Here is a 26,364-nt window from a genome sequence, read left to right on the forward strand (position 1 = left end):
ATCGTGAGAATTTTCGTAAAGGTCTTTTTGTTCTTTCAGATGCGGACGACTTCTTCAAGCGTTTGCTTGAACTGCGTAATGAGACGACACGGCTACGGGAGTTGGAAAAGTCGAAGAATTCGTCTACGTCCGGAGTGACGGGGATATCCAAAGAATGCCCTATCTTTGAAACAGATAAGATCGCTGCGATTAATGTTAGACCTATGCGAGAAGCTGCGCCTTTATATGTCCCTCATAAAGGGGATGGCACAGATGATGATAAAGGATCCAAAGACGCGAAAGGGTATTTTGTATATAATTGGGTTTATACGCCTTGGAATAGAGCAGATGTCATGGCGCTTAAGAATGCTTTACCTGATCCCCGTAAAAACCCTGCGGCTTTTTATGAAAATGTTGAAAGTGCAATTTCTTCATGTATCATGACGTTAGTTGATATTGATCTATTTTTCGGGTTGATATTGCCCCCCGATATGTGGAGAGCGATTCGTAGGTTTGATGACCTCACGACTCTCGGGGCCACTTGGAAAGATCTTGTTCAGGCTGATTTAAATAGAGAACCAGCATGTAAGCCGTGTCAATTAATATTAGACCTTCCAGGGGCCATACTAACAAAACTAAAGACTCTTGCTCCTGCTAAAAAGATTGATTGGACTATATTAGCCTCTTGTAAGCAGAAAGCGGATGAATCAGTTTCTGATTTTTTCTCTCGCTTCGAGGAAGCGTTCCATGATTACAGTGGTCAATTATTGACAGAAGATACTGGCAGGCATTTATTCGTTGATAAGTACGTGGCTAATCTCCTACCGGAGATTGCGAAACGATTGAAAGCGAGTGAAAGTTCATGGACCACAGCAACCCCTGCTTCTTTATTGACTATGGCTCAATATTATGAAAGACAGGAATTGGAGGCGAAAGAAAGTAGTGAAAAGAAGGCGAAGGAATTGAAAACAAAGGTAATGTTAGCTCAGGTTCAGGCTACGAGAGGAAACAGTAGAGGAGGGCGAGGATCATATAGTAATGCTCCTCCCCCTCGTTCTGACATTTCTGTGAATCAATGTGCATACTGCAAACAGTTTGGGCATTGGATTGCAGACTGTCCGGTGTTTCGAGAGCAGCGTAATTTGAGGGGACGAGGAAGTGGAAGGTCTAGGAATTATTATGGCGGGTCAAGAGGAGGTTCTGGCACGAATGATCGTGGAGGATATGGAGCAAGGGGTCGTGGTCAGTCAGATTATAATACGTTTGATAATCGCAATCAATATCAGATAAATGAGGGTGGTCCTGCTGAACTACAGGATGAGCATTACGCATAGGATTGCGTAGGATGGGGTGTGGAATCGGTTGAGGTACCAGTTGATCAAAGGGGTCCATACATAGAAGCACATGTTCTGGGTTCCACTGATCAATTTCTGGTCGATACAGGAGCTACTCGTAGCGCTTTGTCCAAACACTTGGTTCCAAGGGCTCCCCTGTCTGGCGAGGTAATTACAGCAATAGGGTTCGATGGAACACCTACTTCTAGCCCATTGTCTCAACCAGTTGCATTTCATGTTGATAAATTTGCTGCCCCATGTCCCTTTTTGTTGTCTCCAAATACACCAGATAATATTATTGGACTCGATATGTTAAAACACTTTCGAGCTACTATTCGCTGTGCCCCAGAAGGAGTGCGAGTTGTGTTGAATGAGAATTACCCGGAATTAGAGCGAGTGTGTTTTGTCCATGAATCTGAAGTTCTGGCCTCCTTACCGAAAACGTTGTGGGCCACTTCCGATACGGATGTAGGGCAGATGCTAATCCCTCCAGTACGTATTACTGTAAAGGAGGGAGTGTCTCTACCACGTGTCCCACAATATAAGATTTCCAGAGAAGGAGAACTTGCTTTGATGAACATTGTGAACGATTTGATTTTGGCAGGAGTAGTTGAGGAAGTCCCCTACAATGTTTGCAATAGCCCCATTTTACCGATTCTTAAAAGAGATACAGATGCCAAGGTTTACCGTTTCATTATTGATTTGAGGGAAATAAACAAGATAGTAGTGCCTCAGTACCCGGTGGTGTCTGACATCACCACGTTGCTTACGTTGGTCCCATCGACGGCAACTACTTTTACAGTCATCGATTTGAAGAATGCCTTCTTTTCGATCCCTGTACATCCTGACAGTCGATATCTATTCGGCTTTACATTAAATAATAAATCGTACAGATTCTGTCGAATTCCTCAAGGCTATACTGAAAGTCCTAGCATTTATAGTCAGGCATTAAAAAGACAGCTTGATTCTTTTGACTTACAAGAGGGAGTGGTTCTCATTCAATATGTAGACGATATTTTACTAGCTGCAGACACGCCAGAACAATGTGAGAAGAGTACCTTTTCTTTGCTTTCCTTCCTGGCCAAACATAATCATAAAGTTTCGAAGAAAAAGCTACAATATTGTAGACCAAAGGTGACCTACCTCGGTCATCTTTTGTCTAAGGAGGGCCGTGCATTGACACCAGATCGAATTCAAGCAATCCTAGATACTCCAGTCCCTCGCACTCAGAAGGATGTTCGCGCCTTTATAGGTTTGACGTCTTTTTGTAGGCAATGGATACTGGGTTTTTCACATGTCGTTAAACCTTTGTTGGCATTATTGTCTAAAGATACACCGATTCCCATTGAATGGACGGATGAATGTCAGAATGCTTTTGAGCAATTGAGACAAGCTCTTTGTTCTGCACCAGTGTTGGGTACACCTGATTACACGAAGATCTTTACATTATATGTACACGAGAAGGATGGGTGCGCATTGTCAATGTTAGTGCAGACACACGGAGACAAACAGAGGCCTTGTGCATACTTCTCGGCGGTACTCGCCCTGTGGCTCGAGGATTGCCCGGATGTTTTCGAGCCGTTGCAGCAACAGCAGTTGCGATACGACAAAGTGAGGGAATAGTTTTGTCACACAAATTGTTGGTGCTAGTTCCCCATGCGGTAGATGCGTTACTGAATCAAACAAGAACGCAGCATCTAACCAGTGCCCGTTTGACAGGATATGAGTTAACATTGTTGGCGCCGCACATCACACTAAAGCGATGTGCGACACTAAATCCTGCTACTTTACTGCCGGATCCTGTTGCTGAGACCCAGAAGGAAGAACAACATGATTGTGTTTTTCTGACTGAGGAGCAGACAAAGGGTCGTATCGACTTACAGGATACGCCATTTCCAGATGTAGATGGGGAACTGTGGGTTGATGGATCGTGCGTGAGGTTACCAGATGGTACGACTTCCGCAGCTTATGCGATCACGACACTTAAGACTGTGGTAGAAGCAGCACGGATACCCCAAAAATCGGCTCAAGCGGCTGAGTTGATAGCCTTAACGAAGGCATGTGAGTTAAGTGCTGGACTGTGTGTGAACATTTACACGGATAGTCGTTACGCTTTTGGAGTAGTGCATGATTTTGGCCTACTTTGGAAGGAACGAGGATTCCTGACTTCACACGGAGTACACATCATGCATGGAGAATTGGTACGCGATCTCCTGAATGCACTGTTATGCCCAAAGAAAGTTGCAATAGTCAAGTGCAGTGCACATAAAAAGGTGACGGACAAAATAGGACAGGGCAATGCTTTTGCAGATCGCATTGCGAGAGAGACCGCTATGCTGCAAAATAATTTCCCCATGTATGTGGTAAAGTCACAAGCTGAGCGGTGGCATGATGCTAGAGAAGAAATACTCGATATACAGAAGTCAGCATCAGAGGCAGAACTTGTGAAATGGGCCACCGAGGGAGTATTGGATGATGAGGGTTGCTGGCGTAGTAAAGATATGGAGAGATGGAAACTACCCATGGCCTATTTACAAACAATGGTGCAAATGACACATGGACTGGCACACATTGGAGCTCTCGCAATTACTAAATTGCTTACACGAGTTTGGGAAAATGCTGACATTGCTAGCACGGCTAAGAGAGTAGTGCAGACCTGTCTGATATGTTTGCAGCACAATCCTGGACAAGGGACTCATACTCCTAAAGGTGGGTTTGTTCCACCTACTGCACCATTCGAAGTACTACAAATGGATTACATCCAGCTGGAGCGCTGTAATAATCTCAAGTATGTCCTAGTAGTGGTGTGTGCCTTCAGCAAATGGATTGAGGCTTACCCTACGAAAGACAATACAGCATTGACAACAGCTAAGGTGCTACTCAAGGAGTACTTCCCGCGCTATGGTGTTTGTAAACTTATGTGGAGTGATAATGGCCCTCATTTCATTGGAAAAGTAGTGGAATATGTCCTGAAAGGATTGGGAATCAAACAACGATTCCATGCTGTCTTTCATCCGCAATCAGCAGGTTTAGTGGAGAGATATAATGCAACTCTGAAGCTGAAGCTAGCAAAGATAGTGGCATCGACATCTCTGAAATGGCCGGACGCTTTGCCTCTGGCATTGCTGTCCATTCGATCAGTGCCCCATTCTCGGTCTGGCCTCACACCCTATGAAGTAGTGTTTGGAAGGCCTATGAATATCTGGGGAGTTCCAAAACCTCGTTTGATACATGATATGCCTTGTATAATGATGAACGATTATCTGGCACGATTAACAAATGATTTGCTTTCTATTCATCAACAGGTTCGAGAGGCGCTCCCTGATAACTCCGCTGGTGAGGCTCACGATCTCCGTCCTGGGGACCACGTGATGGTCAAAATATTTGAGCGATCCAGCAGTTTGGAACCGAGATGGCATGGCCCTGAGCAAGTGCTGCTGGCTACGCGAACTGCTGTGAGAGTCACCAACAAGAAGCGGTGGATTCATTCAACGCACTGCCGACGTGTCTCTCCGGATCTGGTGAGCCCTGCGGTGCTATCCGACTACAGAAAGATTTTGGATACAGAAAAGAGCCCAGCTGTCACGCCTGATGAATTGGAGGGAGCCTTCCCGGACCACGTTGTTTCTGATAAAGTGATGTACAATCTACGCCCCAGGAAATAAGATTCCTTTTGTGTTTTTTGAAACTGGTTGGTGACCGCTCTGAGGTTTGTGAAACGGAAGCCGGGAATATCAAGGGGGGGGGATCAGTTCTGCCCAGTGTAGCGACACCCGTCTTGAATCCCGGAGAACAAATCAACGGCAGCCTCGGTTCAGAACCACCGGTTTTATTTTTCCCGCTTAGTGTTGTTTTTGAAGAGTATTGTTTTATGAACTATGGCATCTCCTTCGACACGAAAGAGGAGAATTCTTGGTGTTGTTTTGTTTGTCTTGACCATAGTGGTGATCGCAGTATTAGCTTGGACTATAGAACTGTTGTTTCCTGTACGAGAACATTTACTGCCCACCACTCCAAGTCCGTCTGAACATTTTCATTTCACTCTGCCTTTTCACGAAGAAAGGCATAGGCAGACTTATTTGAATAACAGTTTTATTAAGATTTTGCATCATACTCATAATATGACCAACACTTCCAATTGTTGGGTATGTGGAATGTTGCCCGGACACCAGAAGAAGGGAGGAACACCACTCATTCCTCTCCCGTTTTCTCATAATGGTTCTTGTCACGCTTGGTACACTCTTCTTTTTACTCTGCGATGGCCAACGAAAGGTGGATTACTTTTTCGGTTGAATAAAATATGCTATAACGATAAAGATGGCTATCCACACGCTGAAGGAACTAAATTCGAATGGGAAGAATATCGTCCGGACAATGTTTCTACACCTCGTGTATATACGAATCAAAGACTTATAAATGTGACGAACTCGCATATAATAACCGTTATCGATACAAAAGCAGATTTGTGTATTAGAAATAAAGGTACAATCCCTGTAGGCCGCAGTGAATGTAATATTACACTTACCTTTGATACACCGACTGGAATTGCTTTTGTAGCTTCACGTAACACATATTTCATTTGTGGAAATAAGGGATACCATCGTCTACCATTGGGTTGGTTAGGAACGTGTTATGTAGCATTTGTACTACCACCTGTGTTTATTGCTCCTCCCATGTATCATAATGATTATGTTTTGTACCATGATTTCATATTGAATAGAGTGAAACGAACAATAGATCTTGATGAAATAGACCAGACTGATACCACTTTACAACAATATGTAGATTTCAATCTGGGGTTATTTTCATTCGTGGGAGCTGCATTAAATAGCAGGAAGATAAGGCGGCTTACACGTGTAGTGGAAGCCGTTGCCAATGAAACTGCCTCTGCTTTAGGGAATATTACTGAGGAATTGCAAATTACCAGAATTGTGGCGCTCCAGAATCGAATGGTTCTAGATGTGATATTAGCTGATAGGGGTGGAGCATGCCGCGTCATCGGAAGTAGTTGTTGCGTGTACGTACCAGATAACTCACCTTCTGTATATGATTCGATTACAAAATTACATAAGATAGCTGCTGAGATCCACCCAGAAAATGGAACATGGACCTTTTCTGGTTGGTTCTGGACCCTGCTTAGTACTTGGGGTTGGAAATTATTAACGATTCTCTGTGTTTTTATTGGAGTATTATTTTTCCTTTGTCTATGTATTCAATGTGGCCCTACATTATGTTCTGTATGTATCACAGCCTGTATTCCGTCCAAACGAGCTATTGTCAAGCAAGAGAAACTGATCAATGATGAAGTATTGAAAATAATGGCTATTAACATTGAGGATGAACATTCTGACTATGTCCACTATGAGGTAGCTTTTGCTAAACGCTAAAAGGGCCGTCTGTCGTGTTTTGGCAGCTCCTGAGTTAGCGTTTAGCACAGCTACACGGTCTTTTCTGTTAACTTGACCAAAACGAACGGGGGCCATTTTGAATCCCTCCGACTTCCGTTTCCTATGAACACGCTGCCTCGTGGTCAGTGTGCCCTTTCGTCCTTTCTCGATACCCATGGTCACTAGTCTGCTCGGCAACAGGCTATTTTTAGTACTGGTCAAGCGCACATGCGCATTACGCACCAATTGGTCACTCTTCAGGAATGTTCATACTAACTGACCAGTGCTGTTGAAGCTCCTCCCACACGTTGGCTGTGTTCCAAAAATGACCTTATATGTACCTAAAATGTGTAAACTTGTAACCGCCTATCTTTTTTATTACTATTAAACTGTATAAAAGAGGTCGCGCACCAATGTTCGGTGTGCTACTTCTTACATTACCGAAGGGTGCTGTGGGAATGTATCACCACCCCATGGGGTCTTAATAAACTTGTCTTTTACCTTTTCCAGTGTCCGTGCCAACTTCTATACTAAGGTGTTCGAGAGTTTAGCAGAGTATGTAGGCCTGATTTGAACCCAACACCACAGCACCGGATGACGAGGAGTCCCCCGAGAAGCCCGGTGAGTGAGGAAAGGCTGGGGGGGACTCCGTGAGGCCAAGAGGTGGCTGTGCCAGTGCAGGCACAGAGTCAGAGCGGCACCGTGTGCTCAGTGGGCCGCTCGAACGATTGGGCATTATTGTTTAAGAGCCAGAGAGGCTCAGGGGCATTGTTTGTTTTGAGCCCTGCAAGGCTCCCACGGCGGGCCATTTTGTCTTTAGAGCCACGGAGGCTCTAGGGGGCACATTGTTGTTTTAGAGCCCAGAGAGGCTCCCCACCCACATGGTTGTTTAGGGCCCAGAGAGGCTCTTGAGGGCCACATTCTTTTCTACAAGCCCAGCGAGGCTCCCACGTCGGTCCCTCATTGCTACAGCTGCCCAGCACTTAGTGGGCAGCTGCTATGTTTAGGCCCCTGACATTGAGACACAGGGCGTCCTAGCCCCAACAAGGCCAGTTGGCCTAGGGACTGCCACAGGTGGTGGCTTATGTGTTTTTGCGCTATGGAGTTTTTCTTACACCACTGAATGTGTTGGTTATACATCATGTGTTTTTCCTGTGTTGCACCTCTGAATGTGTTTTTGATGCATCATGTGCCTTTTCCCTACACCTCTGAATGTTTTTATGCATCATGTGTAATGTGTTCTTGCCTATACCCCTAAATGTATTTTTATTCTTAGGTGGTTGTATCCTGGTAGAGTTTATACTAGAGAGGTTATGTGTCCATGCGTGATCTAGGCCTATGGTTATTAGTATTGCTTAGTGTGTACCTACCTTTACCAGTAGTTACTGGTTGTGACCTATAATGCTTCTTTTGTGTTACCCTTATTCTATGATCTACAAAGTGCTATTTCTAAAAGTGTTGATTCTGACAGTGGCCCATGTGGCCCTGTCGTGTAAATAATCCCTTGGGAATATTGCCCGTGCCAGTTGGCACAATGTACATGTGTGACTTCTATCTGATGTGTTTTGACAATATAAAAGTTATTTTTATATAACCTTGTGTGGTGTTCCTTTTGTGGTGTGCCTAGGATGTTGTTGCTGTTGTGTGCGTGTGCAAATGCTTTACACATTGCCTCCGGGATAAGCCTGTCTGCTCGTGCCAAGCTACCAAGGGGGTGAGCAGGGGTTATCTTGGCATGTGACTCCCTTGCCCTGACTAGAATGGTGGTTTCTGCCTGGCTTTGGCGTCAGCCTTAGCCTACCAGAAATCCCAGTTCTAACAGGACCGTCCCAGCCTGGTAGTATTAGTCTGACGCTCTACCATCATAAATCCTGTATAACTGTGCAACATAAACTCTAGTCAGTCTTCCCCCACTACATGTTTGCCAGCACTATCATTGTTATAAAAGGGGCTACACAAGCTTCTGAGGCCCCTTGTGTAATACCATGGTGCACTAGAGGTATATGCTACTGCAAAGGAAGCATGACCTGCAGGCCAAGAGGGCAACTTCGACGTTACCAGTGCCATCTTCTGCCTGGTCTTTGTTAGAAGGAACCCTATCTCTCAATAGTCATGAGCGAAAGCTAATTATATACAATGCATATATAGCTGCAGTGAATCTATCCCAAGCTCAGCTATCTGGAAGGGGATTGTTGCTCAAGGCTGTAAATAGGTCTAACTGATCTATTTGGAAGGAATGGAGCTACAGGTCAGACTTGTATGGACTTTATCTCTTTCGACAGCTGTTGCTCCTTCGCAGCAGCATCCAATTCAGCCAGTGTTGTCCATAATGATGTCTGTGTGTAGTCTTGGCACACAATTTAGTCAAAAAGCCTTTGTTGGTGAAGATCCCATTTTGTGATTCAAGATTGTTTGACCCTCACGTGAAGGGCGAATGTGATGAAAAACATCTGTTTAAGCTTTCCTTTGAGGGGAAGGGTCTTGGTTTTGTGGGAGCCCCTTCCTTTGAGGTATACTGGAAAGTCCTCTGCTACCCGGGCATGACTATGCACCCATGCAGTAGTAAGTTCCAACGTTTCCTGTGGAAGGTCATCCCTTTGCTTCCTTCAGTCTTTGTGTATATTTCATGACATCTAGGGACCTGTACATTTCCCATTGTCCGCGCTCTCTGGTTTCCTACAAACTATAATTGGTGTGGTTGATGTATGCACTACATTCAACAATTCCCGACTACTACCTCTCCTCACAGGACCGACCACGATTACACGTAGACACAGTTCCAGCCATGCCATGCAACAGATTCAACACATTACTTTACTAAGGATTTAAAAAACGTAATGGCTAAGCTATTTAAGTTTTAACAATAACACTATCACTTTGCCTTGAAAAAGCATTAGGCCTGCCAGACACCATACCGGGCAAAATGTGTTGGCTAATCAAATGTAATCTGATCTTAGATGATTGATGTTTCAAATAAATCTAAAAGAACCCTACCAGATTTGAATCTCACAATCGGTCTCTATTAATGTCTAAGGTTCTTAAAAATAAACATGGTAATGTTTAAGCATATCGCGAAATACTTTTTTGTGGTATATGCATCCTCAATGCCACTGATTTTGACATGGGCTAGGTTTAAGTGCTTCCACCTAGAACGGATGCATATCCCAACATGAAATTAATACACGAGTACTGGGTATCAGAACAGTGTAGCTCCTTTGGCCAATAGGCTTTACTCATTCACCATATGTTTTCCTTAAACTGACTGCATTTCTAGTTGGCAATTCTTCCTTTTTATCACATTGTCATTCTGAGCATCTACTGAAGCCCATATAGAAGATTTGTCACATGAGCAAGGAACTGGTGTATTTCCCTATTTTGACAACTATCTAACTTGTGTGGTGTCTATTCCCAAGCACAGACTCTATTCTTGGAGGTGTGTGGAATATGACCATCCAACATGTTTCTGATCACTGATGAGAGATCTTACCTACAGACATCCCAGGAACAAGAACTGGTTGGGGCTCACTTCAGCAAAGACCCAGTACAGGGTATTTCTACCCAATTTCATATGACGCTCCAGGCCAATCTTTTTGTTGATGTAGGAAGCCACTGTCAGAGAATGGTGTAAGGTACAAGGGAAATGGAAGACTGCACTTAAGTGGTCCTTTAGCCTTGTTGTATAGCGTTTTAGGACCCTAGTGTAATTTTCCAGATTCATGCCCTTATATAGGTATAAAATACTGTATCCTTATATAGGCATAGGAATCATAACCATATTAAGACACAACTCAAGTAGTCCTAATACGGCTTGGCTACTTCCACTAGTTCCGAAAATCTACAACGATTTCTTGGAAAAACCCGCCTTCAGCAGTCAGGGACTTCCCCCTGCATGAATATTAATTTATTCCAAGAAATCATGGAGTTTTCAGAGAATCAAGGGCCAGATGTAGGTGTGGGACATATACCGATTCTAAAATACCGAATTTTACCGATTCGGTATTTTAGAATCGGTAAATGCTATGTAGGGAAAAATTCGGTAAGTAATACCGAATCGTTAAGATTCGGTATTTACCGATTCGGTATTCCCCATTCATTCCTATGGGCCTGGAGGCCCATAGGAATGAATGGGAATTACCGATCTGTAAATACCGATTCGGTAAAAGGGGGAAAGCATTGAAGGGTGGCAGGGTGTCACTTTGACACCCTGTTGCACCCCTCAATTGTGTATGGGTGCACATGTGGCACACATGCATGCCCTAAGGGCATGTATGTCTGCCACAATAATTTGCATGAAATTGCTTTTTTTTTTTTTCGTTATTTACCACCAACTTGTAGTTGGTGGTAAATAACGAATCCTAACATGGGAAAAGCACTCATTTAAGTGCTCCCTACATTAGGAATTCGGTAATTTACAGAATTGGTATTTAAGAATTCGTTAATTTGCCAATTCCTTAAATTACCGATTCGGTAAATTACCGAATCCTTAGATTAGGCCCATACATCAGAAAAGCCTAATACCGGTCGGTAACGGCCGAAATTCGCTAATGTCGGCCGTTACCGACCGGTATTAGGCTTCCTACATCAGGCCCCAAGTCTCTAAAAATGTTATTATGTCCAATCTTACGTCAAACTGTGCACCTTCAAGGTATAAATATGCCCACACTTGTCCAAACAAACCCACGGTGGTTTGGAGCAGTTCGACTATCTACTTGCCCGACGCGCCCTGCTGCAGCAAGTGCCGAAGGAAGCCGATCCTCCAGCTGACGCACTGAGAGACGCTGTACTTTCTCCTGCCGAGAAATCCTGCTCCAGTGTTTCCAGGCTACCCTTACGGGTTGCTGGGAAATCGAGTCCTGAGAGAGAGATACCAGACCTCCTACATTCTAAAACCAAGGTATGGAGCTGATTAGACCCTAAGAGAATTCTTGGATAGAGTCTTGGCAAAAGAATACTGAAACTAAGCTACACCTCACTTACATCCTCCCTTGTACTAGACCTAGGTTAGGTACACCGGGGTAGGCGTATTTTAGAAGCACCAGTTGAGTACTTTTAGTCATTATTTATCACTGTATGTATCTTATGTATTTTAGGTATTTTATGGCTTAGAAACCATATCATGCTTTTGCAATATTATTTTATAATACTCTTCGTACTGTACGCTTTGTACTTTACCGCAAGTATTACGATTGCAGCAGTTCATTTCTTATGCTTGAGAAAGAAGACTGTTCAATAAATATTTTATTGAAAACGCCTGTCTCTCTTTTTCTCTGCACCTCTGGTGAAATGAAGCATGCAGTATTGACTGAGTGAATTAACTATCTATTGTTTCTGCGACTCTAGAGATATATTTCTTATTCTTGGGAAACAAAGTTGTCATGTTTTGAGCGGTTGTCAGAAATGAATCCCTTCTTGTTCATTTGAGAAAGTTTCTAATGACCTCTGAACTAGCTGGCACACACACAATTAAGTCTAGTATATTCGGTAGAGACCTAGTCGACTTCCGTCCTACGTCTAAACTACAGGATACACTATTCCAATGCGCAGAGCCTCGTGGGAATATAGGAACTACACTACAGCCTATGCCGTTGATGAGTGTTCTTTTCTCCCACCTCTACCCCTGTACAACACAGTTTAAAAGTCTGCTTCCTGTTCTCCACTAGGTCTTCATATGCCTGCATGCCATTGCTTCCTATGTAACTATCAAAAGTGTTTCCTTTACTTTATCTCTGTTTCGAGTAGTGATGATTGACGCTAGTCAGCAGGGTTGAGCAGCAACATCGGTGTTGTTGTCTGCTAGGGAGTTTTATGTTAATGTGAGAAATTGGATTGCTGATTGACTGGGGTGTGAGCCCTGGTCTAAGCAAGAGCCAAAATCCCTTGAACCACAAAAAGTCACTAAATTAACCTGTGCTTAACGCTGGTGGCTTGGCACAAAAAGCAGTCAGGCGTAACTTAGGGGCAATGTGTAAAAGTATTTTTGCAGCACACAAACAGTAATAAAGTGAAAACACAACACTAGAAAAATCTCAAACAAATTTAGAAAAATAGAGTACATTTTAATAAATTATCTGACACCAAAATGACAACAATCAAATCAGTAGAACTAGAGTCATGAATTTGTAAAGGCTTTAGTAAAAACTTGTGCCTAAAATATCAAGGCGTCAACCGTGAACATGTAGTCGTGAGAGACCGGGGGCCCGTTGTACCTGCCACCCTTGACTTACCGATTTGTTTGCCATGCTGCCTGTTGCCCCCTGGGGGACCCGTCTGACAACCGGACTCTGCTGGTAGCCAGACGCTGTTGGGAGTGGCCACTGTCCCGCCGACAACAGGGGACTACATTCCCCAGCAGCCTTTGCGGCGGTGACGCCGGGAGCATGCTGTTGGCGCCAGGAGGCGCATAAGAGGGGGCGAGGGCTATTGCTGCGCGGGCCCGTCCGCGCCCGTCGTAGCCAGGAGGAGGCGGGGCTGGGCCACCCCCTCTCATCTATATTTCCGTGCCTCCAAAGACTTGGGTTAGTGACTCTGAACTTTAAGTGGCGTTGTACTTCTTTTTTTGTTAACAATTGTGTACATCATGAGTAAGGGCAGTTGCAAGGGGGCAGGGGGATTAGGGGTGGTAGGACCTCTTGATGCTTTCCTTTTAAGGGCAGAATCGGTACTTAATCATGAGATAGAGCTGACCCAAAGGAGACTTTCGCTAGATTATCATCGTGCCTCCGCTTGAGCTTCCTTAACTGTCCCCTTGTTGGTACCAGAAACAGCAGAAATAGTAGAATCATTGGATGTCCATGTGGAATTGATGCAGCACCCGGCAACTTTATCACCGGCTGGTTCATTAGATGATCAATCCAATATAGCCGGGGGCTCCGCCCCTACCCGCCCCTCCCCCTTCAAAATTCTGACCCGCTAGCAACTATTAAATCATGCAAAAGAAGGGGAGGGTACTGTCACCACTATAGCTAAAAAAAGGAAAGCGGGTGGCATGCCAGCTACTTCACATCAGGTCAGCAAAGTGCCAAAAACTAGAGGGAGTACCCGGGGTAAGAAAGGTTGTGTGCACGAGGTTGTCGTCCCAAGTACACAGGTCTGTTCTAGGCAGGTGGCATGCGACCTGGAAGATTGAATTGTAGCAAAATTTGAAAAAAAAATTACTGGCATTGCTTAAACCTATCTCCTCTAAACTTTCTGACATAGATTCTAGATTGAGTAAAATAGAGAATCAGCTTATTTTTCCCCAACTAAATTCATCTAGTGGAAGGACTAGTGGGCCCACTGCCTTGACTGGGGAATTAGCTGTTGTGTCAAACCAGCCTCCAATCGTGGCTGGCACAGGCTGCACTATTGTTGCTCAAGCTCCCCCAGTAATCACAGTTAGTAAGCGTGTTTTAAAAGTTAATGAGAGGCGAAGGAATGATTAAAGTGGGGGCCCAAATAAAGGGTTGGACCAGGGAGACCCTTATTGTCAAAGTAGAGCCCATCTGTTCAATTTACCTCGTGAGGCTACCCCACACACTGTTATTTTGTCAAATGTACCCCCTTTGCAAACCGGAGTGGAGGAACATTGGGTATCCCTTAGGAATAAGGCTCTTCACCATTTAAATATTTTAACAGGGCTGGGTAGCCGTTTATTTAAAGAGTTTAAAATGACCTGTAGGATTGCCTGGATAGGGAATTTGGTTTAAACTAGTAGAGGTGACTGCGTGATTTTGAATTTTGGTTCTCCACAGCTTGTAAAATTGATTTTAGATAGGGCTGGAACTAGGCACCTAAGTGGGGATGGCATCAGTATTCTACCTCCTGGGTTTTTCTATTGTAATACACCACCAATGGTAAGAGGAAGGGTTGAACGAATGGGCAAAATACAATTTACGAGTAAACTGTACCTACCCATAACAGATTTGAGACATTCACAAGTCTGGAGGAGATAGATTGACTGGGCTCATCAGCATCATCCAAGACCATTACACCCAGCAGGTCGGTTCACTTTAAGGAAACCCTAGCACCAGGCACTTTTATTAGGGATAGGGTAATACTCACTGAAATCTATGAGGGTACGAAGATACTTAGTTGGAATATTGCGGGGCTAAAGTTTAAGTCAGACGATGTTAGGTGGAGGGATTTCCTAAGTGAGTCTGACATTATTGGGTTACAGGAAACATGGGGTACCAATAATCTGTTTTATTTGGATGGCTATACCACTTATCCGACACCAGCGACAGCCTCTGCTATGGGGAGGGCGAAGGGTGGGTTGTTGACCCTGATTTCCTTGAAAATTGCAGGCACTCACACCAAACTGGAAACAGGCTCACCCTATTGTTTGGCAGTACAGATTGTACTTACCAATGCCCGAACTCTCCTCATTGTGAATTTTTATAACTCTTTTGATAGAGCTTCTATAAATGAACACCTGGTCAGCCTGCATTATTTTCTTTAAATATATAATGAGAAAAATATTAATTCTTATTCGGTTATTGTTTTTGGTGATTTTAATGTACATTGTTGTAATGAAAATTGTTATGTTTGGGATAGCCTAGGCCCAGTAGATCAAGGAGAAACTCACTTTGAACATTCAGCGCAGAGAGTTTATTTGGAGGAATTGGTCGCAGAAAATGGTCTAATTTATCCAAACACATCTAATGGTGACATAGATGTTCCAACTTTTAAGGGCAAGGGTATGCGTTCAATTATTGATTATATTTTTAGCAGTGTAGCGCTGATTACCAGGGTTAGTGGCTACACTGCAATCTGGTCCACGTTTAGTGACCATAATCCAGTCATTTTGACTTTGGTGGATGATTTTAAGAAACCTGAGAAAACTAATAAAACAGTGGGTAAATTAGATATATGGCCTACAGACCACGCCTGCAGAAGTCAATGGTGCCTGGTGGTGCCACAGGATTTCCATGCCAATCTACTGATTAAGGCAGGTTGTGAGATGTCTATTTGCATGAATGAAAGTGCTAGGGATAAGCATGTTCGTATGGCTTACACTAAAATGTGTGCCCAGATTGCCTCAGATCTCAGGCGGCCATGTAGGGTGCAGGATACAGCAGGGGAGAGATGGTTTGACCACAATTGCTCAGTAGCCCATCGGAAGCTGCTGGATGCTTTGGAATTAAATCCACTGGATAAGTCCATTATAGCAGCATTAAGGAAAACTTACAAAGTGGCTCTAACAAACCGGAAAAAGGAGATCAGAAATGATGCTTGGAATGAGTTATTATCTATTGACGTTATTAAAAAGAGCGCCAAATTTTGGGAAGTAGTCAATAAACCCTTTTTCAAAGACTCCCTTAATAACCACCTTGACTGTGGTATCCAGGAGCGGGTCTGGTGTAATCATTTTAAATCAGTATATGCAGGTGAAGATACCCTATGCCGCGCTAATACCACATTCAAGGTTGAGGCGTATATTTGATCCTTTACAGAGCTAGAAGTATTAGAGGCCATAAACCAGATGATGAGCAATAAGGCCCCGGGACCGGACGGCGTTCCAGCCGATCTTTTTAAATCTGATGTTAAGACGTGGTCCAAAATGTTGTATAATGTTTTTAATAAGCCCTATAAATCGGGATTGCCTAGCACGTGGTCTGAGTCTGTAATAGAACCTATCTTCAAAAAGGGAAATAGAGGGAATCCCAGTTGTTATCGACCCATTTCCCTCATTGATTCTGCAGTTAAGGTGCTTGGAAGGGTGGTACTTAGTAAACTCACGGGATGGCTAGCCGAAACGAAAACCTTCTCAGATCTGCAATTTGGATTTAGAAAAGGCAGGGGCACAACTGATCAATGCCTCAATGTGCACCTTTTAATTGGGAAGTATGCAGTCGCCAAGAAGGGTACGCTCTATCTGGCGTTTATGGACCTTTTATCGGCCTATGTCCGAGTGAATAGGTCCAAACTATGGGTTATGCTTCTCAAACTAGGTGTTGACAAAAATATCGTGCACTTCCTTGCTGATCTGCATAGGGATTTATCTGCCACCATGAGATATGACCAAAAGGGCAATTGCACTGGAGGAATACGTATTGCCAATGGTGTTAGGCAGGGGTGCATTTTGACCCCTTTACTCTTCACCCTTTACATTAACAATCTGGACTCAGTTTTATGTGAAGCGTGTAAGGACATCCCGCGTGTTGGGAAACACCTGATTCCGGCACTTCTCTACGCGGACGATGCTGCCCTTTTAGCCCGAACGGCGGTAGGGTTGCAACTTCTTTTAAATTCCTTTGCTGCCTTTATGAAATCTTTAGACCTCAGTGTCAATTTTTCAATATCCCATATTATGATAACCGGCTGCAAAGTGAAAGGGGTTAAAACTTTTCACTGCGAGGGGAATGTGTTGTCTAAGGTCTCTACCTTTCCGTATTTAGGTATTATATTTGATGACCAAGGAACATGGACACCACAAATACAAGCGAAAAGAAATGTCCTGGCCAGATCGACATCAGCTGTCCTGGGCTTTGCACGTAAATTGGGGGCCAGACCAATGCAAGCCCTTCTAAAAATATATGGCGCAAAATGCATCACCCTCGCAATGTATGTCGCGGACATCTGGGGTATTAGGAATGTGAAGGCAATTCAAGTAGTTGAGAATACGTTTTTTAGAAACATCTTATCTGTCCCACAATCTACATCTGGCTACATTGTCCATCAGGAGTGTGGAGCTGGTTTTGTGGAGGATTTAATAGCCATTGAACCTCTTTTAAAATGGATTTCCACCTGGCTAAACTCTGAATTAGAGCTGAACCAGGAAATCCTAAGAGATAGTCTAGCTCTTGATTATGGGAATCGTATCCCCTGGCTGAGTTATGTCCATAAACAGACAGTGAAATTGGGCCGACCTGAGATATATAACTCTCCTGAAAAGCTGGTGAAAGGGGATATAAAATGGGTAAAGGATTCATGTTTGTCAATGGCTGCCATGGCTAGAGAAGAAAGGGAGTTGGTTAAGCCGACTGTAAGAGCTACCAACTTTTAAAAACATCTTGTGCAATTGAACCATACTTGAATATCGTCACAAACCCTAATCACCGTTTTCTACTGGTTAGATTCAGGCTGAATCAACTTAATTTCCTCCTCGCTGAATCACCGGGTTGGAAAAGGGAGGAAGATTTGAGGGTATGTTACTGTGACGATTTTTCTGTTCAGGATACAATGCACTTTATCTTTTTTTGTGAGCACTTTCTTCACATTCGGAAGTGTTTCATTCTCCTAATTTAAAAAAACAAAGGCTTCTTGTAAGTCAAGCCAGCCCTCCTTTATCTGCAGCTACTATCAAATGTGTGGGAGACTTTCAATATAGCTAGCTTTCTCACCGCAGCGGTCAGATTAAAGAGGAAAAATAAGTTATGTATAATTAATTCTTATGAACTAGCTTCAATTAACTAAATTTAAGGATGCTCCAATTCGGAAATGTGGTTTTTAAGAAATTACTCAAAATGAATTGATCATCTGTACTGAATGCACCTAACGCTTGTATATGTTTAATGTAATTTATGGCTTTTATAATTCAACTGTATATAATGTTTAGTATGCTTTTATGGTTTTAATACTAACCGAATAAAGTATTTTTGACTGACTGAGAGACCGGGTCAAAGTTGAATGTTAAGGCCAATCGCAATGGAGCACAGTTCAAATATAAGAAGGTAATTGGGCCCGGTCAGAGATTACCTTCCTTACATTCTTGAGGAAAAGTGTATGAGAAGGAGAAGTTTAGCTCGGCAAGGCTGCAGGAAGTGTTCGAGGAGGGAGTGTTGTCATCAGATGGCCTTGGGTCGGAACCACGGTGAAGATTTCTACGTTTGGACTTAGTCGCCAAAATGAAAATCGTAAAAATCCAGCGGGATAATGCAGAGGCTGTGTCTGAAGATAGTTCCACAAGGTCGGAGGACTGCTGAAATGGAGTTTGCTGCTGCGGAGGAGAACGTAGCGGTAGAAGCCTAGATCAAGATCAAAACGTGGGAGAAACTAGGAAAAATTATGATTCCAGTTTTTACTATGAATAACCAGTCTGGCACGATACCACTGTGAGATTAAATCTGTAGAGGTTTATGGTTGACATGTTTCTAATCTTCGCTGTGTGTGGGGATCCTGATTGTGTGATAGAATGTGGCCCCCATCTCTGTGAAGAACACCGGAAACTTTGGTTACCTCACTAACATTCAGTCCAATGTGTAGGCTGGTATTTCAGTACTATTTCGGTACTAGTGAGCGGCCTCCTAAGTAAAGGGATGGGCCCCTTGGAGTACATGGATGGGCCAAACCTATTGTAGGCCGGGATAGACTCTTTATCCACTATTACACAGACTGCAAAGTGTCTATAGTCAATCCTAACTTACATGACTCCAATCTTTCTACACTGGCACTGGGAATCACCTATATACCCAGTCCTCCATAGAAAATCAAAAGACCATGAGGGGCCCATTGGGTATTGCAGCACCAGTCCAATGAGGAGCAGGCCAGATGATGAAGGATGCCACCTTTGGGTGGCTGAGGGGTCTTGCTTCTGTGAGCCAGTGCTTCTAGTGACATTTGGTGCTCTGAGTTTTTAATAGATGACATTGAAGCCATCATCAAAACACTATACCCTTTTGAATTTGTTCTATTATGCAGGAGAACGTATACTGGACCATCATAAATATTTGTGTCCTCCCCTATTCGTGATAGCTCTGAAGAGGAGGCCAGCAAACTAGCCCTTGTAGTCACTTCTGGCAATACTGGATGCAGGTGGAGAAGCAAGGCTCAACAGCAGGGTTGTCCTCTGAGGGTTCAAGGCAGGCCTCCAGGAAGCAACGCAGTCCTTCCATGTATAACAGCAGCCTGTTAGAGTGCACAGCAGATGGCTGGTGTGCACGGAAGGACAGCAGTAGGCAGTCCTCTGAGTGTCCTTTCACAGGTCCTTTAGTGAACTGTAGAGTGGGTCTGAAGGTCCTTCTTTCATACCTTGGTACCCTTTTTCTGCAAGGTGTGAGAAGCTCCCCGAAAGGTTCTTTGAAGTGCATGGCATTTACTGACTCTCCTGCCCTGACTCCAAGCGGATTGCAGTGATAATACAGGAACGTTAGGCCCTTTGTGTGAAGGCAGAGCACAGGCTATGCTGTTTTAACTGGGTCTGTGCTCTGCTCCCCCCATCCTGCCAGCAGATGGCCAATTGAGGCACACCTATTCACTCTATTGTGTGACTGTCTGGGAGGAACTCTCAAAGTCTAACTGTCAGCTACACCCAATCATGTGACCCAATACAGGCCGCAGGCACAAAGGACTGAGTGCAGAAAAATGCCTACTTTGTAAAAGTGGATTTTTTTTGTAAAGTAATGAAAAATCTGACTTCCCTCTTAAAGAGTATCATGCTCCCAATTAGGAACTACAACTTATTAAATGTAGTAAGTAATCCTCCCAGTTATCCTATGAGAGCGGGAGGTCTCACAGTAGTGAGAAACAAATTGATGGGGTGTTCACTACCAGGGCATGTAAAACTTAAAAGTACATGTCTAACCTTTTAATTACACAGCACCCTGCCCAATAGGCTACCTAGGGTCTACCCTAGGGGTGACTGACATGTAAATGGGAGTTTAAGGCTTGGCAAGGGGGTTTAAATGCCAAGTCGACAAGGCAGTGGGACACTGCCTTCAGGGTTCAATATCAGGCCTGGGACACACTTTAAGGTGCTACTTAAGTGGGTGGCACAGCAAGAGCTGCAGGCCCACGGGTAGCATTTAATTTATAGGCCCTGGGTCTATGGTAGTCCACTTTACAACTGACTTATAAGTAAATTAAATATGCCAAATAGGTATATGACAATCAAACTATGTTTAGGCGATGTTTACCAATATGGCATTTGACTACTGTCATGGTTATGGATGACTGACAGTGAAACCCAAAGGCTGTCACATTTAATAACCAACACAGATACTATAAATTGGTTGATGATATGGAAACTCTTATTCTATTTGTACTTACACCATGTTCGAGGCTTACAATGTGTGTAGTGTCATGGTTAATGTCTATTGTTTGCGCGATAAAATTATATGGAATAATACATTACTTTTTATGACATTTATTTAAGTTATGGGCTGCTTTGGTATTTAACCTATTCATGTTTGAATCATATCCTGCCTGATCTGCTTGTATTATATCTCTTAACCACATGGTGTTTATCGGTAGGGTTATGTCCACTGCAAGTTAATATCTTCATTTCCATCAGAAAGCAATTAGTAGTTAGCATAGATGGATAGAGGGCTAAAGCTTTTCACCCACTCACCCCCCAGTCACAGATCTGGGTTTAATCTATTGTTATTTTGCTCACTATACTATCCCAGTTTGGACCCAGCCATATGCAAATCAGTCTTGACCCTGTGCCTCATGGGAACAGTCCAGCCCGAACTGCCAGGCCAGGTCCTCCCTGGACCGGAAACAAGCATCCCCGGACCGGTTTTAGGGTTTCACCCCTCACAGCCAGGCTAGCTTGAATCCAGTGGCACAGCGAGCAAGGGACCCACGTCTGGGCATATCCTTGGCCACTTAGGGCAAACATAGCAAACTCAACAAGATGATGGAGACTTTTCAACCACTCACCCACACAGTCACAGATCTGGGTTTAATCTATTGTTCTTTTGCTCACTATACTATCCCAGTTTCGACCCAGCCATATGCAAATCAGTTGTGAACCTGCTTCTCATGGGAACACTCCAGCCTGAACTACCAGGCCAGGTGCTTCCTGCACCAGAGACAAGCATCCTGGGACCAGTTTCAGGGTTTCACCCCTCATAAGCCAGGCTAGATTGAATCCAGTGACACTGCGAGCAAGGGACCCACGTCTGGGCATATCCTTGGCCAATTAGGGTGACTAGTTGCACAACCTATACCTTGGTGCTCTCACATTCATTGTAAGTAAAACCTAATTCATCCAAGATGCTGCTGCATGGCTTCTTCTCTGCCTTCACCCAAGAGAATGCATGACCTCAGTCCTGCCATCACTCCACTGGCTCCTGATAGCAAGAAGGGCCCTCTGCATTGCCCACAGAGACTCCAAAGGAAAATGACTAGTATACCTACAAGTTCATTTCAAGCAAGAGAAACTAAACAGAATACGGGGCTCCAGGCTTGCACCACTTATCGTTGTATCGCCTTACTGTTAGAAATCCGTCGGAAGCTTCCCCAGTACAAGCTGACAAGCTCTGGAACTGACTACCAGCCAGCATTAGAAGCACCCTGGAGCATATACTCTTCTGTAGACAATGGAAATCCTGGCTATTTCCTAGATTACTGCACCATCTGCTTCCAGGCAACAAGGCACAGAAAACAGTCCCACCCTCAAGAGCAATCTTCAGTTTACAACTCACAAACTGCCAACAATTCAACCAGCAAACTCCTTTCATTATGCATGTAAGCAGAAAGGGCTGCCCTATGGTTTGCAGTGGCATTATATATAGTTATGTTCTTCCATATATGCTGTTATGGCCCACAACAATACTAAAATCATAATACACTGCAGTCATCAATAAAAGTTAACTTATACCTATTAAATTCATATAGTACATATCTGCTATGAGAGTTGTCCATCACTATCATTGTACAGCCTAACAAACCAAACACCACGAAATGAACAGGCATGGAATAACTGAAGAGATCTGCCACCAACTACTGGACAATTTTGGAGGACTTTCATATAGTTAATTCACCAAAGGTTCCAAATGTCTATGCCATATAACCACTTTTATTACACCACATATAGTCACTCAGATTTGGGATGATAATGAAAAGGCTCATTGCTAACAGATCTCTCAATTTCTCTCTCCCTCCAACCATGCCTGCTCAGGGCCCCAACTACATACAAAATCTCAGATTGGACAATCGAGTGCAGTAATCAGATAAGCAGAACGTATTACCTAAAATACCATAAAGGGACCTGCAGAGTTGTTCAAAGCTAACAACATATTGAAAACAATAAAACTGTGTGTTTGCCTCTTATACTTCATCATCCAACACATTGCTATGTGCTATGTACTATAACACTAGAACCATACCTTGATAGTCATCACACACAACATGGAAACACTTCTCATATAGGATCAAAACAAACACAACATCTTTCCAACCATGTATCCTATATGGAGTCTCATGCTACTCGGGTATGCAAGTGCTTCAGTGCCCACATAAGTGTAGTAAGTACAATATAAATGCTGCAATGCAATGCAATACAATACAATACATGTCTCTTTTTTTATAATAGAAATCAATCACTCTACCTTTCCAAGGTATACATATTTATTCTGGCTCTGTATCACAAACTTGTTTGTAAAACAGCTGTGAAAAGCTTGTTTCAAGATTTGAAGCAGACATTGCCATACCTACAATGTACTTGGCAGGTTTGTAGACCACAGAAATTGAGTGCAAGGGTGCGTCCAGAAAGGACTCCTTAACCATGTGGCTGGGTCAGCTTCTAGGAGGAGCTCTGGCAGAGTGTGTAGTTCAGTAATCTTGGTGCTCTCCTCCAAGTCCAGAGAGCTCCAACTGACAAATGTTTCCTTTAATTTCCCTCAAGGCACTGGTGTGTCATTAGATGGATCCCTCTGATCTCCGCTCCTTGTGTTATGACTCGTGCATTGCCTCTAGGGAGGGACTTCTTCACTTTTTGGTGATCATGCTTTCCCAATACATACTCGTACGTATAGAGACAAAATGCCATCACTCAATGTGAGTGACACTCCTATTTACAAATAGCAGTCATATGGCCTCATTTAGAATGGGTATAACTCGTCTAACAAGGCGATGGCTCAACTGGATACTCATTGCCCCATTCTATGTATACCAACTTGACGGATGCCCTGGATTGAAACATTGCTCCAGAGGACTGGGTGGGCCACTTCCAGCGCATTTATGCCTTGAAGGGTAATGCCCATGGGGAGGCATTTCCTGCCCAACCAAATTTCCCTGCAGAAATGTCCTTCTCCCTGGAAGAGGTTAGCACAGCTATACAGCACAGCCAGGCCAAAAAAGCCCCTGGACCATATGGCGTCCCAATGGACCAGTACAAGGCCAATACAAATTTCTTTGTCCCACTGTTTACCAATCTTTTTAATGTCGCCTGTCAGGACGGGTTTCCTGAGTCCTGGGGAATCGCTGCTATAGTCCCAGTTTTTGAGAAAGGGAACAGACTTGACCCAGCTTGTTATCGGTCCATTTCCCTTTTAGACTTCTCTGTTAAAATTGTTGGCCATTTTATACTCGAAAGGCTGGAACTTTGGATACATGGGAACAATGTCCTGTCTGAGGTACAAATTGGATTCTGCCCCACCTGGAGATCAAGGGATAATGTGATAACCTCCACCTCATAGTTTGCAAATAATAATTGCTAAATTATAGCGCTATCTATCTGACTAGCACTTTTGATAGCATTAACAGGTCCAAGCTGTGGGACCTCATGATCAAAGTGAGTGTGGATAAGGGACTAGAGCGGTTCAGAGGGAGATGCCCTTGAATCTCCAGGCCAGGGTGAGATATGGGAAAAACGGCGAATGCACTGAGCTTCTGAGCTTGCAGAGAGGAGTCCGGCAGGTTTGTGTGCTGGCACCAATCCTCTTTCTGTTATACATCAACAAACTAGACAGCTCTAGAAGGTTTAGGCATTGATGTCCCTAAAATTAAAAGTAGGTTGGTGCTGACATTACTTTATGCTGAAGACACAATCTTATCGGCCAGAACTTCTAACGGGCTAAGGATCCTCATTGCCAGCGGGAGCAACTAATTACCCCATATTTATCCGCCATTGTTTTAAACATTGACTGAGAATCTCACAAAAAAAAATACAGACTTGTGAGAGGGAATCTCGAGGCAACTTTAAAATCATCACTTCACTCTGACACACAGTCACAAGGTCACCCCTCAAAAAATCCCAGCTCCGCTGTAATCAGGCATTGCAGCACACCCTGGAATCATTTGGCAACCAAGGTGGGAACCCAATGATGAAGCATGTCACCTACCAGGTAGGTGAGTGAGGGTTTTTCTAAAATACACTTTGGGTTCCTAGTCACAGGCACTTTTGACGATGTGAAAAAGTGTGTTTTTAAGGAACATAGGTAAAATAAGTAGAAAACTCTTTGTGTTTTTGTTCAATGAATTGAACGGTTGGGAAGGCGAATGGGTTTACGCTTCTCCCTCTCCTTTTGTTTTGCCAGAAAATGGTTGATTCCCATGTCCTCCTATGTATTATTATTTTTTGTTTTTATTATAAAAGTTTTGCGGTTTTTTAAAGCTGTTTCTAGCACGGCCAGATTGGGAACCCAAAACAGACCTGGAAATTTTCTCAGCCCAGCCCCTGGCGAAGCACTGCCTGGCTCAGGTAGGCTGGAAACGCTCAGCCTTTGTTATTAGGGGCCGATATTTCAGTACCACTGCAAAACCGCCCCCCAGTAACAAAACTGCCCCCCACCACTGCAAAACTGCCCCCCCACCCTACCAGCCTGCCAAGGAAAAGCCCAATGTCGAGTACGGCCAGTACGGCCCTGGTTTCTAGGCTAGATCTAAAAATAAGGTGAACAGGAGAAAGTTCAGTAAGCCATGTTCAAGCATGCCTGATTTGAGGATGACATTTTGTCTCTATTCACTAAGGACTGTGACAATAAAACACTTGGTAGTGGAAATGAGGGTTACTGTTACATAAGAAGGAAATGTGCTTTTAAATGATTCATTCCATAGTTTCCTCAGTGCATAATCCTTTAAGAATTGGGGGAGGAGAGTTTTTCTGCACCTTTTTTAGGGGTATCCTCCTCCCACTTTTTCTGTTTCATCTCCAGATGCTATATAAAAGTGGATGTTTGGCGTATTATTACGTGTTTCACCTTTTGATAATTTAAAACTCAGAAAAATAATCAAGGTGTATAGTTGTATTGATAATATTCTTTCCCATGGATAATATTGAACAAAGGCTGAGTAAGTTGTTTTTTCTCATTTCAGTTCGAGAGTTTACAAGATGCCTAGTGTCCAGGAAGAACATGCTCCTAATTCCTGCATCATTTTCTCCTCTGCAGTAGTCCTCTAATAGCGGATGAAAAGACAACACTGTTAACATGGACAGAACATGTTTGTATCTGACGTACAAGTTTCATATTGCCAATCAATAAAATTGGATGCCAAACGATTATACATCTTGAATTAAATGCATTTCCTTTTTTTTCTATGATTAATGCATTTTATAACGGATTGCAGGGTATATGTGTTTAAAATCAGTCAAGTCAAATCACTTATTAGTCGTGTAAACATATCATATTTCCTACTTAGCCAGAAACATCCCATCTTTTCTGAAACCTAACATCCAAGTCTAGTAAACGATGACAAAATGGATCCCTGGCCAAACACCTTTTAGAAGGATTATCAAGAAAACCTAAATCAACATTTTCAGTCAAAGAATGTAATAATCACGTACTCTATCTTATACCATTAACCAATCCTCTCATCACTAACAAACAAACATCACATCTATGACCTTCTCACTGACCAGACATGCTATTCATAACTGAATCATGGTTGGGAGATGATATGGCTCCATTCCTGCATGAAGCGGTTCCTCTAGGACATCAAACGATCACACAAAATTGTATAAGCAAAAAAGGAGGTGGCCTAGCTGTTGTATTCAGGCAAACATTACATATCACTAAAGT

General features: G+C 43.4%; 1 protein-coding gene across 1 annotated transcript in view; it reads left to right on the forward strand.

Annotated features, from left to right (window-relative positions):
• LOC144818809 (protein NipSnap homolog 3B-like) overlaps positions 1-25,849 on the forward strand; it is a 556,246-nt gene extending 530,397 nt beyond the window's left edge. Inside the window, exon 6 of the mRNA XM_078676579.1 lies at positions 25,661-25,849. Within this exon, the coding sequence (XP_078532705.1) occupies positions 25,661-25,737 (77 nt within the window). The 3' untranslated portion in view covers positions 25,738-25,849. The remainder of the gene's footprint in view (positions 1-25,660) is intronic.
• Positions 25,850-26,364: the final 515 nt, after the last annotated feature.

The sequence above is a fragment of the Lissotriton helveticus genome, chromosome 2_1 (assembly GCF_964261635.1).
Source record: "Lissotriton helveticus chromosome 2_1, aLisHel1.1, whole genome shotgun sequence".
NCBI lineage: Eukaryota > Metazoa > Chordata > Amphibia > Caudata > Salamandridae > Lissotriton > Lissotriton helveticus.